At 39.8% G+C, this 15,792-nt stretch overlaps 1 protein-coding gene across 1 annotated transcript; it reads left to right on the top strand.

Annotated features, from left to right (window-relative positions):
- The first annotated feature begins 1,789 nt into the window (after positions 1 to 1,789).
- LOC108668100 (centriolin) lies at positions 1,790 to 12,629 on the top strand. Its single transcript, XM_047883890.1, has 12 exons — positions 1,790 to 1,824; positions 2,793 to 2,915; positions 3,244 to 3,510; positions 3,972 to 4,071; positions 4,343 to 4,515; positions 5,217 to 5,342; positions 6,008 to 6,225; positions 6,784 to 8,579; positions 8,919 to 9,035; positions 9,701 to 9,821; positions 11,300 to 11,424; positions 11,675 to 12,629. The coding sequence occupies exons 1-12, from the start codon at positions 1,790 to 1,792 to the stop codon at positions 11,879 to 11,881; spliced, it is 3,408 nt and encodes a 1,135-aa protein (XP_047739846.1). The 3' UTR covers positions 11,882 to 12,629.
- The last annotated feature ends 3,163 nt before the right edge of the window (positions 12,630 to 15,792 follow it).

The following is a 15,792-nucleotide window of genomic DNA, read 5'->3' as shown; positions in this document are numbered from 1 at the left end:
CACTGATAAGTATCGTCAAAATCAATCAAACAAAACAATATTTTGGATTTAATTCATGAATGAAGATGTAACGAACAAATGTTCATAATGAAATTCAAACAGAAAATAAGCTTGTTTCTAGTACCTTGTTGCAGTTATTGACGCTAAAATCCCAATATTTTGGCCAAAAAATCCATTGACGCCTGTTTTGATAAAATAATTAGTTACACACCTTGAATTTAAGTTGCAATCTGATGGACGAAATAGGAGGCTTGCTGACCGCTGCTGTCAGGGGCGGGACGCTGGCACAGTCTCCTCTCAGTGTCGTGGCGTCAGTGCCACGGTAGGTTGCCGTGTGGTGGCGTTCAAGGAGTGCCAAGCATCTTAACTGGTGAACCTGTAAAAATTTGAGTGCTTACAGTCGCAGAAAATTTTTTTTAATAGGTTTCGTTGTAGGAATGTAGGATTTTCATGACATATGGAAGGGATAGAAAGATACGCGATTTTTTTTTAATTTAATGGTTGAATAGCGATGAAGGATTACTTTGACCGAATGCGTTCTTGTTCGAAAAAAATGTGCAATATATTCACCAATGAAAGGACAACTGACTCGATGAAAAATGTAGTGCCAAATGACTGCAAATTGAGGAATTTGAAATAATTTATTACTAATTAGGAATAAATTGTAAGTTCAACCACGCGTTCTAGAGGTATTTCTCAGAGCTGAATTACTATAGGACAGAAATAGGCTCAATATAATTTGGGGAAACTTGCTTTTAAGTTACTTTTCATTGAAGTTAAAGCCAATGCGTGAGAAACGCATTTATATAATTAGGATCTATTCAACCAACAAAGCGTAATATCTCGAAAAAAATTTTCCAGCCTACATTTTCAGGTAAAGCAAATTAAAATCATATAAATTTTTGATTTAAAATATTGATTTAAAATGATTTAAAAATATTTTAATAATTTAAATGATTAGTGATTTAAATGACGATGATTTAAAAATATTTTTAAAATTATTGATGATTTAAAAATATCAGAATGACGGGAAATTCTAAGGCTTGAGTAACTGACAACCAGAGGTTAATTTAGCTGCAGCAGAGACCGCAGCGAGAAGAGATCGAGGGCAGCGCTGGTCATGAGATCGCGGCAGTGTCGCAGTGCAGTCAGAACATCACAGTACAATAAAGCGGTGAGTGACAGCACGTGCACTTCAGTACAGCATTATATGCATAATTATTGCATATTCACTTGGCTTTGGATTAATAACGAATTTAACGGAGTAATGTAATTTTCTTTACGAATGCATCAAATGAACCAGAACATGGTCGCATTCAATAACAGCAGAATACGACAGAAACTGTTCTAGAAGCAAATGTATTAGTTGAATATCTGCCAACTTTTTTGCTAAGCAAAGAGCCACATGACCTTCATACGAATATTTCATGCTTCGCACTTTTTACAGAAATTTAGCGACCAGAAACAGACAACGCACGGCAGTCCTGTGAATGAAAGTGGTTTCGATATCGGTAATAGCGACGCATATAACATCGAACAGCGCACGAGCCAGTCACGAGGAAGAAACAGCACCGCTTCCTTGGATAGAATTGGCAAAACCACACACGAAAATGGTCAAGGAGAACCAAAAACGAATAGCAATGAGATTAAAAACAACAAAGACGAGAGCTACGACGACCAGTCAGAGAAGAAACAAAAAAATCCTGTCGAAGTCACGGTTGAGAATACCGAGAAAATATTTCATGACAATTTTGAAAGCTCCCACGTGAGACGAAAAGAAACTGGTAAAATGAGTGCTTCTATTTCAACTCCTAATCCAAAAAAGTACAGTACAAAAACAACAGCAAGCTTCACATCTTCTAAAAACAATCTAGAGTTATTGACTATTCCTCATAAATCGAGATCGAGGGAACTGACGGTCCCGGATCTGCAGCCTTTAACTGTCCCACTGCTACCGCAACCGACACGGACGCTCACTCACAGGCCCAGGGCTCTGTCACCTTCGTGAGTTTTGACCAATACTTGGCAACTGCTATATTATTACGGTCCCTAGGCGATGATGTTTCAGATTGAATGCGATGATATCGCCTTTGCAGAATATAATGAGTGCATTCCATGTGAACTGCATTGCGAAAAAGGTAAGCAATAATGTCATTATTCCATTTCCAAAATGGAAGCATGGACAACCAATAACGGCATTTAAATAACGAAAGTACGAGATGGCAATGACATTTATCTACGAGATGTGTCGGCTTCCGCGTAACAAACATAAAATGTGTCCAGACCTGATGAAATTATATAAACGTGAAATCTTCAACGATTAGCCTATTGGAATTAATTTTCTGTATACATTATATTCTGAATTTGTCAAGGCAGTTCCTATTTATCCGATTTAGCAGTTAATTAACCCGTTTGAAAATTCACGATATTCGCAAAAGAAGTAGTTAGATAAAAATGCTAGCGAACAATTCGCAAGATGATTAAAACAGCAAAGACCATGCTATGTAAAAAATTATACGGCGTGCAGCTGGCTGCCACCTTCAATAAAAGCATCAAATATTTTAGAGTTCTCTGGGATCAGCAATTTTGAACTCGCGAGTAGCATCGATGAACGGAACACGGAAGTATCAGTGAAATCTAGTTAAGTCATCAAAAATTCGCTCACCATTCCCACGCCAAATTTTTTCTTCGTTACTATTATAATATTGCGATACTTTATAATACCTTATGATGTTGCAAGGCCTAACCTCGATGAAAATTCAACATTTGACTGAGTGTTTTGTTTGCGCCAGGCCCGTGACTGCGACGAGAGGACGTCACATAAGGGCCTCGTCGGCGCAGCAAGCTCCAGTTGTCCTGCAACTTTTTAAGCCAAATAAACAGCCAGTGTCAATCTCCAAGATAGACATGGACAGGTTTCAGTCTAAATTAAAAAAACTTAGATATACGAGTCACTAAACTAAAGCCACTTTTTCGTCATTCAAATGCACATCCACGGCTCTTCCTGGCCATAGGCGCTCAACAATAACTCTTTTGCATGATAAAATGGAGTGAACAACTATATTGTCGTGTTAACATTGTCTGTTCTCTGTTTGAAATCACACAGAAGTAAATATTTAAATGCACTTAAAAGCCTTCAAGTTCTGTCTCCACTGAAAATAGCACTGAAATTTCATGAAACACTGGCAAAATTTGGCGACAAGGTTTTCAAAAATATCCATGGTGAATTGCTATTTTCTTCAGACAAGATCTACACGAATGGCCAAGTGACGATAAAATCAGCAGCATTGGCAACGCGTCAACGACAAGTGGCAATAACAACGGTGCTACCCATCAGAAAGGCGGTGGAGCTACAGTTTTATCGCTGCAGAATAACCATATCACTAAAATCAGCCCCAACACCGCACTTAGTGGTGTAGTACTACTGGATTTGTATCACAACAAACTGAGCTCCTTGCACGGGCTAGCGATGTTACCTGCACTGCGAGTGCTACTTGTCGCAAAGAACAGGCATGTGAACCGTAAATTACGTTGTAAATAATAAATTTTTTAACAATAAGGGCAAATATAGCTGAAATGGTGGCTGTCTTATGAAAATATCTGCTGGTGGTCATCAATATCTCTATTAATGGTGCATCAGATCTGCCGCCGTATATCGTTCCGAATCTGAAAAACACAAAATAAGATTGAAACAGCATGCAAATTTTATATATTTCCGCATGTCTATCAATTTTTGCAAACAAACTGCTTTGACTAATAAAATGGATCACCAGACCGCAAATTTAATGTATGTAATTTTGTTTGCATTAGATTAGACAGCTTCCTGATTCAAATATAAATCGCCTATCTCCTAACAAATAAAAAAATGTTTTCAGTTTGAATTACTTTATAGGTAGAGCACTTGGATGCGCTGTAATAGAATAAAATTTTCACTATTCACAGAAAATAGTTAAGTGTACTAATGCAAGCAGGTTGACGCGTCTGGACGGTCTGACTGAAGTTGTTCACTTGGAAGTGTTGGACCTTCACGGCAATCAGCTGCAGCATCTCCACGGACTGTCTACTCTCAAAGTATAATAAAATAGAAGAATTGCTTGTTTTGTTGTAAAAAATATCAAATTTATATAGAAGTTTTCATGTAAATCGACTTTACCAAATAATTTTTGTGTGGTTATGTGGAAGCCTGTTCCAGCCTGTTAATAAGACAACGAACATACAACCATAACAATTATTTTTATACTTTGAGTTTCCAGAAGAAAAGATCATCTAAAACCCATAGTAGTCAATACAAAATGAGTTGAATTTGTGCTGCACAAGGAGAGAATTAATTTCAATTTCTCAGAGGCTGCGCGTACTGAATGCAGCGGGCAACCTGCTTCGCGAGGTATCGGGGCTACGAGGCTTGGATTCGTTACTGGAGCTGAACCTGCGACGCAACCTCATACGCGGCGTTAGCGATCTCCACTACCTACCTCGTCTACAGAAGCTCTTCCTTGCGCACAATGAAATATTCAGGCATGTTGTAGCGATATTATTGCTCTAATTCAGATTTCAATCCACCGTTTTCAGGATTATTTGGAAACATAACATATGTAAGCAAATATTTATTGTGAATAATTAATTATAATCAACAGACGATTTATTTTCAGTCCTACACATATATGAGGGTAAGACCGTTGCTTTTCTGGAAATAATCGGAAATAATCGTAATGATTCGATCATTCACTATAAATCAAACATTATTTTTTGACCCTACTCCGTATGAGCTTCTTTACTCACCTATACTTTTACTAACTCGGCATGAACTAATTCCCTCACTGACCACTGTTGGCTATGTGAACGTGCATCTCTTACATGAAGTATTTGCGTCCATTGAACAAAAAATTGAATGTCAATAATTATTCGACGAACCATTACAGCAGCTGGCTGCAAAATAAAATTAAATAAAAATAATCTAATTGTTCAAATTTTTGCATCACACGATGCAAATTTGTGTGGAATTGAAATAAATTTAGTATGGGCAATTTTAAACGACGTGACCTCTTCAGATTTTGCATCTTTAGCTAATGAAAATGACAAAATTTAAAATGACGCATTAAGCTAGTGCAATTATCATATTTGATTCGCACGAAGAAAGCATTGATTTCAATGAAAATTAATTTCGAGCAATGTGGAGTTTTTTAATTCATTCTAATGTTAAACGCATTAACTTCCAGGTACGAAGATATGAGCTGCGTACAAGGATGCCTGAAGCTAAAAGAGCTTTCATTACACCACAATCCTGTTAGTAGACACGGCCTATACTTCTACACAGCGCTCACTAAATTCTACAGACTTAAGAGGTGATGTGCAACCATAAAAATGGACTATTATTCACCCGTACTTATTCTAGGCTGTCATACATGTTTATAGGAAATAACGTTCCTTTGCATGTTATGATACTAAAAGATAAAATGGTATTTTGTATAGGTAAAACATAATAGTTCATATAATGCACTTGTACCGACATATTTGTTAAATCACCATCTGGTACTCAAGAAATTGCTAGTTGTTCACCACCATCAAGAAATTGCTTGTTGAAAATCACCATCAAGAAATTGCTAGTTGTTAATTGATTGCGTTTAAAAATCAATGCCATGGAGTGCATGAACTTTTAACGTAAATTAAATATTACCTTACAAGAACGTTTTGAAGTAAGAAACAATATCTTGATACAAGTCACAGAGCAATGAAAAATAATTAGATATCTTTTATCAATACGCAATTAATTAATTGAGTAAAAATTGTTTAATGCATTCAAATTACTCAATTAATTAAAAAACTTACCGATTCTAAAGTTTCCACATTTAAAACCTTCCATCGAGAAATAATTGATCAAGAAAGAAATAATTATTCCCTATGTTCCTGCTTACTTATCATCTATTTACATAATAGTTCTCACCCTTTGAAACTTCCCTTACCAATGATTTAGAAAGAAATAATTATCCCTCGTCCTCATCGAATGCAGACTGGATGAACGCGAAATAGATCTGGAGATGCGCAAGACGGCAGAGCGAATGCTGCAGAAGGCGAAGGAGCGCGAGAAAGCTCGTTCGTGTCGTCTGCACAGCGCCGTGAGCCGCGCCAGCGCCATCTGCAGCGCCCGCGACAACTGGAACCGGCTGAAAGTTGCGCACAAACGACTACGCAACATCAGTGCCGCGACAACGTCCACGGTTAAACAAAGTAAAACACCATGTTGAGAATTTAATTAAAAATTTTTAATGTTTGGTTTGCAGGGAGTAATTTGATCTCTATAACTAATTATACAACACCTGTACGGCGCCCACGTTCACGCTTAACCAAAGTAAAACACCGGTTAATAATTCGATACCATTTCTGGTTGTGTTTTTTAGTGAGCCGATAGATCTTAATAATGAATCGCACATCAGTCCGGCGACAACGTTCACGGTTAAGAAAGGTAAAGCACCAGGTTAAGAATTCGACAATCTCGATTATAGTTGTGATTTTTAGGGAGTCATTAGATCTCCATAATGAATCACACATCAGTACTGCCACTACGTCCACGGTTAACCAAAGTAAAACACCAGGTTAGGAATTTTATAATCTCATTTATAGTTTTGGTTTTTTAGAGAATCATTACCTCTCCAAAATGACATCACTCTAGTAAATTCACTCGTTTTGTGGTCAGGAAGTATATAGAGGGATATTGTAAAAAATGAATGCCAGAAACACTAAGCCAGACGGACATTATGAAACCTATTATACCATTAACCTCCACAGAGGAAGCTGCCGAGGAAACTAAGAAATCCGAAGACGAGCCCGTCATCGAGGAAACTGCATATCCAGTCAAAACAGTGAGCGACACTGAGCCTGAATATGAATCAAAACTGGACAGTACAAATTCAAATGTTAATGAAAATAAAATCACAACTATCAGAGAACGTCTCCAACCGGCTGAGCTGGAAGAAAACGAGCAGGCAGTGGTAGAAGGAACTAACAACGGTGAAAAAGGGAAAACGATCACAGACATTAATAAAACCATAGAAGAAGATAGTATAACTCAGGAGATTTGTTTAAAATACTCGTCATCTATGACAAGACCAAGTGATTCAGAACATACGCTTTCAGAAAAATGTAGTTTGTCTCACACAAATCTAGATGAAATAGTGAGCGAAAATGCTGATAAAGCTCTCCCATCCGGCGCAACAGATGATGAAATTGTGCAAGAGACTCAATTGAAACACCCTACATTCTGCACAACTGAACAGACTAGTTTGGATAAACACAACCATTCTAGCAATACAACTGACGGTCAGGTGTTAAACTCCAACAGTACAACGAGCCCAGAAAAAGTGACAATCATGATAGTTACCAATGAATTACAGACCAATGAAAACGTCGATAAAAGCGATCGATTGCTAAAAGTTGAAAGCTCAGGTGATATAAACAGTTCGCCAGAAAACACGCTCAATACGGGGTCGAAAAACACGGTAGAGAGGTATAGGAGTTCACCGAATTTGTTAGTTACACAAGCTACTCTAACGGAAAATTATTTAGACCAGGAGAACCAAAAAGAAGTTGAAACCTGCGCAAGCGGAAACAAAAATCAAGCACTTGCTAGAAGCGTATCTTGCTGGAACTTAGTTTTGCCATTGAAGAACTTGACTCAAAAGATGCAAGCAGCGCAAGCAATGGAAAAACCATTACACACTAATCCTACATATTCCAAACTTCGACTGAAAAAGATGTCTCTTCCCAACAAAATCCCACTGCGAAAATCTGCGTCGACCAGAAGCCTCGTGAGCTTACCAGAACACAGAAAAATGAACTTACTTACTGAAGGCCTTGAAAATAGCGAGGCTGGATCAAACAAATTCGAAGACAACAGACCGAAAACAGCTAATTGTAGTAGCAACAAGAAATTGCGTAATGATGCTCCTTACCAGCAACTTGCATCCAGTTGTGATTCTCTGTCATCTTCCGATTCCTCAAAACATGAAGAAGAAAATGAAAACCTATCCGCCACATCTTCTTCCACAGCCATTAGTAATAGCTGTGCTAAGATTTTGAAACCAGGCGAAAAATTAACCCATCCAGAATCTGGACAGAACGCGGGACACAGTAGTTTTAAAATCGACTTTCAGCAAAACAAAGCAAGTTCAAATGGTACCAACGCTGCAGGTTCCATGCTACAACCACCGCCTCTGACCCATCGGCATAGTATTTCAAACCTCAACACTAGCAGAAATACATCGAACTCGAACGCAACAATCTCGACTAGCGGGGCACCAAGCACAGGTTTACTACGACAGCAAGGTAAAAACTATCTTGCTGAAATAGATTCAGGAATGCTAAATTTGTATGGGCAAGGGGCGTTGAATTGCATAGACTTGCAGTGGGACAAGACAGCGGCCAGTGCAGCCACAACTGCGAAATTTCAGTACATAAATTTTGATGAAGCCATCGCGGTTTTCTCGAAGCTGAGGTCCAAGTTCCCAAAGCTACAAAATTTTGTGTTTGAAGAAACCCACCTAGCGCGCTTCGGCCAGCTCAATGCTCTGGCTGAATTACATCAGGTATGTATGATTACGTATCTCACAAATATATTAGAGTTAATTTAATGACACTTCTTGGATTATTTCAGAATGCCAACTAAGCGTTCCTACTTCACTCAAACTAAACAGTTCGGTGCCAATTTGTCACCCGATGCTAATAGTTTAGTATCGGATTAATATATTAGAGTTAATTTAATGCCACTTCTTGAATTACAGTATTCCAGAATGTCAACTGAGCATTCATACTTAACTCAAACTAAACAGTTCGGTCCCAGTTTGTCACCAGATGCTAATAGTTTAAACATTTGCAACAAATTATCGGGCTCAGAACCTACCTCGGAAAATTGTCTATTCGTGCAGGTGAGAAGTCTGTCCGTGGGTCAAGACGGTAACCCGATCACCGAGCACTCGCAGTGGCAATACTACGCCATTTTCAGGCTCACTCACTGGGGTCTAATGGTCATCAACGGCAAACCCGTAAGTACGAAGAGTTATTACATAATATTCAGCGCATATCAAGATTAAATAGAAAAAATGTTGGCTCAAACACGGGGACTGAATTCGGAAACAATGTAGGTATACTGTGTGGCATCGATTCACCTCACTGTAGCATTCAATTGTCAACCAGTTATCAATAAATTATTTCAAACTAATTATAATATTACAATTACATAGAAACTACTCAACACATTATTAGACACTAAAAACCGTATAAAACATGTCAGAACACGAGTTAGAGGTTTAAATTACCACAGGAATACGAAGCTGTTCGATCTCGCTAGAAATTTGCGGTTCAGTATTGCGTAAATAATTTTCAAGTATTTTATGTATTTCAATTGAAGGCTGGCCCCTTATAGATGCTGTGGCGACGTTAGCGGCATTGACAATAAATAGATTTCTATAGATCACAAAAATTTTGAATTAAACTGATTTTTTGCAGGGGCAGTGCGCGTCTACCGGTGTTTTGTTAATAATCTCGTAGTCTTGCAAAGATGATAAATAGTATGCAAGAATATTGATTTTATTTAAACCTTGGGTAAATAGGATGTCAGGCACCCAGAGCAATACAATCAAGAATATCAAATAGCTACTTTGTATCCCATATAAAACTGTGCATAAAAATAAATACATTCTTTGAACAGATAAGCGACGACGAACGGCAGGAAGCAATGGTGCAATTCGGATCTCTAAGTCAACTTGCGTTCATGTGCTTACCCAGAGATAACCTTAATGCACTGATGATGGCCAGCAGGAACAAAACAGGTGACTGGCGTTCGGTAAATTTGAAGCTATCCATATTTGTACATCGACAAGGAAAAAGGATAGCACTGCCACTATATCCTTTAAAGGATAGCACTGCCCGTCTAAAAATTATGCACATGATAGTTTCATCAAATCACAGAAAGAAATTAATTTGCTTGAAATATTTAAAAGAAGTAATGTAATTGAAAACAAAATTTTAGAAGTGACTAAGTGACTGACGTACGATATACGTAAAATAAAAACTCAGGGAAAACTTTCACTCACTCAGGAGTCAGTACGCACTGCAGTGAGTGACAGAGAGCGCATTTTCTCGTCGACGAAAACGTGAAGTCACGGACGGACGGACAGACGGACGGACGGGCGGACATGGCGAGCACAATAGTGCATTTTTTTTCCATAAATGAGAAAATGCGCTAAAAATGAGCCTGACATGTAGTTAAGTGAGGTACTAAGACACTAACAAAGTTGGGATGTACCTAAACATATTGGGTTCTTTTAAATGATGGACCTAATTTAATAAATTCTTATTGAAATATAAATTCAAAATTAATATTTTATACGCTAATGGAAATAGTAAGATTCAAAGTTTTTTACACACTTATAAATGTTCAATATGTCCTCTTGTGCTGCACAGCAAATATCTAAACGGTAGCGAAACTCGTCCCACGCACGAGAAAGCATACCTATCTTTGTAGTGGAATGGTAGGTAACTCAGGGATAGCGCTCCTAGAAACGCGAAATCAAATATTGCACCTAACGAAAGACGAAAAGCCTTCAAATGTCTTCAAGACGAAATAGACAATAAAAAATGTAACTCAGTACTCACTGCAGTGAGTGACAGAGAGCGCATTTTCTCGTCGACGAAAACGTGGTCACGGACGGACGGACGGACGGACAGACATACGGACGGACGGGCGGACGGACATGACGAGCACAATAGCGGCTTTTTACATAAATGAGAAAATGCGCTAAAATGCCGAGATGAATTTAAGCAATTGGCACACATGTCAGTTGCTGGGCAACTTGAAGATTCGTTTCCAGCGAGTCACGGTTGACTCGCTCGTGGACTAGCTTACTGTAACAAAGTGTTGCATTGATTAGTTTGAGATCGCCCATCACCGGTAAAATTGTAACAGTTCCGGGTACTAGGATTGAAGTAGAGAGGTGCGGATTCGATCCACGCTCTGCACGCCAGTTTCTGGTCAGAATCAGCAAGGAGGCCAGGCGGTTAGGCAAAGCGAAATTGGAGCAGTGCGTTGCGTGTTTGCAACAAGCAGTGAATGTTCTGCGCTGTTAAGAATCGGCGACATGCCTGCGGCCTATTAAACGCTTAAACCGCTATCAACTGCTATCAGATGATATAGAATTTATGTTGAATTAATCTGTTTTTTCAAATCAGGAATAAAAATTGTCGCATCCAGCTGGCGTTAAACAACATTACGTAATAATCTCCAAGTGACTAAAAGCTATTTGCGCAGAGGGAGGCAGCGGCGGAGGAGAGCCAAGTGGGGAGGGGGGAGGGAGTTTGGGAGCACCCCACCTCCAGGAGCTTATAGGGAAAGAAGCGCTGCAGTACCGACCTGATGCAGCTGCTGCTACTCAGGTAAAAATTTTCAAAATATCGCTAAAAAACGAAGAAAAAAAAAACGATAAAAATAGAAACTGCATTTTCAAAATCTAAACCTTCGTAACGTTGAGGTATTGAATAATATTCATAAAATTCTTCGTGTTATTTTCATTGTATATGTTGTATGAATACGAGATGAACTTTCGCACTAATTATTAAATTTTAGAGAAATGACACACAAATTGAAAAATGATTTGAAAGTCTACAATTAAAAAATTTCAAACAGGAAGGAAGCCGCGCTGCGGGACGAAGAGCTACTCGTCGTCTGCTGCTGTGGTCGGCAGAGTCGGTCGCACGTCTGGCAGAGTTTGAAACCGTGTGGCCGAGCGTCATGCACGACATGGCACGGGATGCGCTAGCTGACTTTTCCAAACCTAACTACGGCAAACTCATGCTCGACAAAATCAAAGCAGAAATGCGCATAAATAAGTAATACTTGAATTCAACTTTGAATGAATTCAACATCGAATCCATCATTGTTCAAGTATGATCGATTTTAAAAATGCGACATAATTCCCTTGATACGTACCTAATCATACAAGAGAAGTAAAAGCTCATGCTCTATGAAAAAAATACAGAATAAAAGTATATCGACTGTTCGAAGCAATATTGTTTTGTAGTGCCAATTTAACATGCACGGCAAATATAGGCATTCAGTAAAAGATACTATTATTTTAACAAAAATTTTAAACACGCAATACGGTCATTTTGGAGGGGAAAATTTTGAGTGTTTTCTATTTTATTTAAAGCTACAGCTATTGAACTCTTCCTCGAGCAAATTTATTCCAAGTTAAAATTGTGCACAAAAAAAAAATTTGCCCGTAAAATGCCAGTCGATACAAACTTCGTATTCAATGCACACAGGAGGAACAAATAGTTTATAAATTCAGCACCGTAGCCCATGCTAACCCGGATTAACGGATTTAATCGGTAAAGGATTAAATCGAATTGAGAAAGTTTTAAACAATATAGGTACATTATTTCATATCACTTACTATCTGGGTGCAAATACGCGCGATTTTTGATAACGATCCTCATTTTATTTTACTAATTCAAGGCCTCCTACCGAATTTAGACTATCAGCGAAGAAGCAACATCAATTTTTTTTTTCTTTAATTGGTTGCACATGAGTAATGAATTGTTAAATAGTTGTGTAATTTTGAGTATTAATAAACCGTCTGAACGCTAACAATAACTTTCAGACCTATTCTCTTAATCAGGTCACATGATCTTCGCTTCAGATGCCCAACGAACAGCCTTTCGCTCGTGGTTTCGTATGACCTAAAAAAAACTATCTTACTGAGACGGCTAAGGTTAATGTAGCATTCACATTAATTATGATGTAAAATAATTTTTTTCAGACAATTAAAGGTGCTATTCATTGTCTCGAAGAGAATTAGTTTTTTGATGCTATTATATTTATTGAATCCGCGGGATAGAGAAGAAACTGTTTTCCTAATACTTATTACAATGTGGCTCATGCTCATTACAGTGATGACTATTTCGTCAATAGTCACGACAGTGCTTACAAGTCTCAAATATTCTTCGTAGTGATTCCAACTGCGTTGATTTCCGAAATGCATGGAATACGACAAACACTAAATTAAATACATTTTTATCTTGACTAAAATTGCATGAAATGATGGCTTATTGCAGTTTATTCGAACGCCTAACCTTAGATGCTGATCTGTCTGGAGAGGTGGCCTAGGTAGGTGGCGAGACGATCGTACGTGGCGTATCACCCACGGTCCACGGCACACCAACGTAGGGAGCGCAGCCGTGCACCACCAATTTTGTGCACCACCAATTTTGTGCACCAACAAGCCCTGAATCGAACGCCTTGGATCTCTCCGGACATCCACCAATCAGTTGTGAACCACTCGGCTTTGTCCACCTCCGGCCTGGCATAAAACCTGCCGTGCACCACCAGGCCGCGGATCGAATATGACCTCCGGGCATCGTTAAATTACGTAATTTTACGTTCACAGTATGGGTCGCCTGCCGAAGACCACCACTGCCCTGGATGTAATGGACCATCATGATTCCTGCCTTCCGGAACGTAGCCTTCAACACTTCAAGCCGTCCGTATCTAGGCCGTGGGTCGAACCAGCCCTCGGTCGAACGGCCACTTGGCGAAGGACGATAAATTTTGGAACAGAACTATGCTATCGGAAACCTAACCTCAGATGCGGTGAACGTAAAATTACGTAATTTAACGATGCCTGGAAGTCATGTTCGATCCGCGGCCTGGTGGTGCACGGCAGGTGGTGGACAAGGCCGGAAGAGGAAAAAGCCACCGTATCAAAATTTTGAAAAAAACGTTGCCAAAAACTCGAAAAAGAACCCGAAAGCCTTCTTCTTGTATGCTAGTTCGAAGAGTAAGACAAGGGACGGTATTGCCGATTTGAATGTAAATCAACGGAAGCTATCTTCTGACGAGGGCAAGGCCAATGTTCTAAATCAGTTCTTTAGCAGCGTCTTCACAGATGATGACTTGAACAGTATTCCAGCTATTGAGGAGCGACCAGTGGACTCGAAGTTAACTAGTTTCGAGATACATGAAGAGGAGGTTCTCAAGCGCATGGTCTCCCTGAATCCCAACAAGTCATCTGGATCAGACGGTTTCCACCCTAAATTGCTCAACGAATTAGCAACCGTCCTGGCCGGCCCTTTAACAGTATTCTTTCGAAAAACCTTAATCGAAGGGACTTTGCCGGCCGACTGGAAACAAGCCCAAGTGACACCCCTGTTCAAAAAAGGTGACAGGAGTAACCCAGGTAACTACCGTCCTGTAAGTCTCACAAGTGTTGTGTGCAAGGTGATGGAATCGGTTATGAGGGATAGGATTATAGATCACTTGACTGTTAACCATCTTCTATCAGACTGTCAGCATGGCTTTATTGCTGGCAGATCATGCACCACTAATCTCCTGTCTACCTGACAAGGCCATGCATAAGCATATGTTCAGTCTTAAAATGCCTCGTACCCTACGGAACAACTGATATCTAGAAGCGATTTTAAATCTACCGTCCGTAAGGCCAGTCAAGTCAAGAAAAGTACAAGAATCGGCGACAGGCCTATCCAGGCCTATTTATTTAATGCCGAAGATACTATACTATACTACTAAAGCCGAGTGGTGCACGGCTGATTGGTGTAGGTCCGGAGAGATCCAAGGCGTTCGATTCACGGCTTATTGGTGCACAAAATTGGTGGTGCACGGCTGCGCTCCCCACCGTATCTAAGGTTAGGTTTCAGATAGCAAAGTTCTGTTCCAAATTTATCGTCCTTCGACGAGTGGCCGTTCGACCGAGGGCTGGTTCTACACACGGCTTAGATACGGACGGCTTGAAGTGTTGAAGGCTACGTTCCGGAAGGCAGGAATCATGATAGTCCATTACATCCAGGGCAGTGGTGGTCTTCGGCAGGCGACCCCCAACGTATCTAGAACACGCAATTACGTTAATAGTAACTAGGCAGAGGTGTGCCATGTTTTAGTCCACAACAACCTAGCCAGCGTTAAAATCAGCTTTTCCCCACCGCTAAATGCTCAATTGAGAATGAAAGGAAGTTCCAGCCCCAACGCTATGTCGTCAGCTCCAGTAGAACTCAGTACCGTGAGATGACATTTTTCCGGTACTGACTAAAACCCGGACCCGGACTGGTCCGCCGGACCCGGACCGAGTGACTAAAACCCGGACCCGACCGGTCCGGCGGACCACGTTCAGAAAAATAAAAGGCTGCAAATCATCTGAAACGTCGAGAAAACTTGTAATTTTACATATAAAATTTTGATATTTACTTAGAAAAATTTCGTCGCACCAACATATTCGGGTAACAGAAAAGTTCATTTTTCGATCGAACTAACCGATAGAGAATGTTCTGAAACGTCCAGAAAACATAAAACCTGTGTATCGAATTTTTGAAAATTTACTCCCCGGACCTGACGTGAAAATTTTCATCGGTTGGCACTAATCATACCGGCCCCACTCAAGTAAGAGGTGATCGATAACTCCATCAACACCACAAGCATGGAAAAAAGGGAATCGGAAATTGGAAAACGACACAACGAAACAGGTGGGCATTTACCCCAGTGTAACCGAGATGGAGTGGGGCCACAACAATGGATACTCGCGAGACCAGCTGATGTCTCGAGTCCACTGATAGGAGTCACGAAGGGAGTGAGGGGGCAGGTTCAGCAAATAGGAGATGATTAATTTCATATTAATTGATTGAGCGATACACAGGCTCTAACACGAGATAAAAGCTTGGCTGAGAGAAGCGAGTGGCTAGAGAGCAGACTGGCAAAATCAGGCTGTGGATTGAATTGGTCTTCCGGACCAACTG

The sequence above is a fragment of the Hyalella azteca genome, unplaced genomic scaffold (assembly GCF_000764305.2).
Source record: "Hyalella azteca isolate HAZT.00-mixed unplaced genomic scaffold, Hazt_2.0.2 contig13953, whole genome shotgun sequence".
NCBI classification, from domain to species: Eukaryota; Metazoa; Arthropoda; class Malacostraca; order Amphipoda; family Hyalellidae; genus Hyalella; species Hyalella azteca.
Note: the sequence above shows the minus strand (reverse complement) of the source record. Positions and strands in the feature narration are given on the sequence as shown.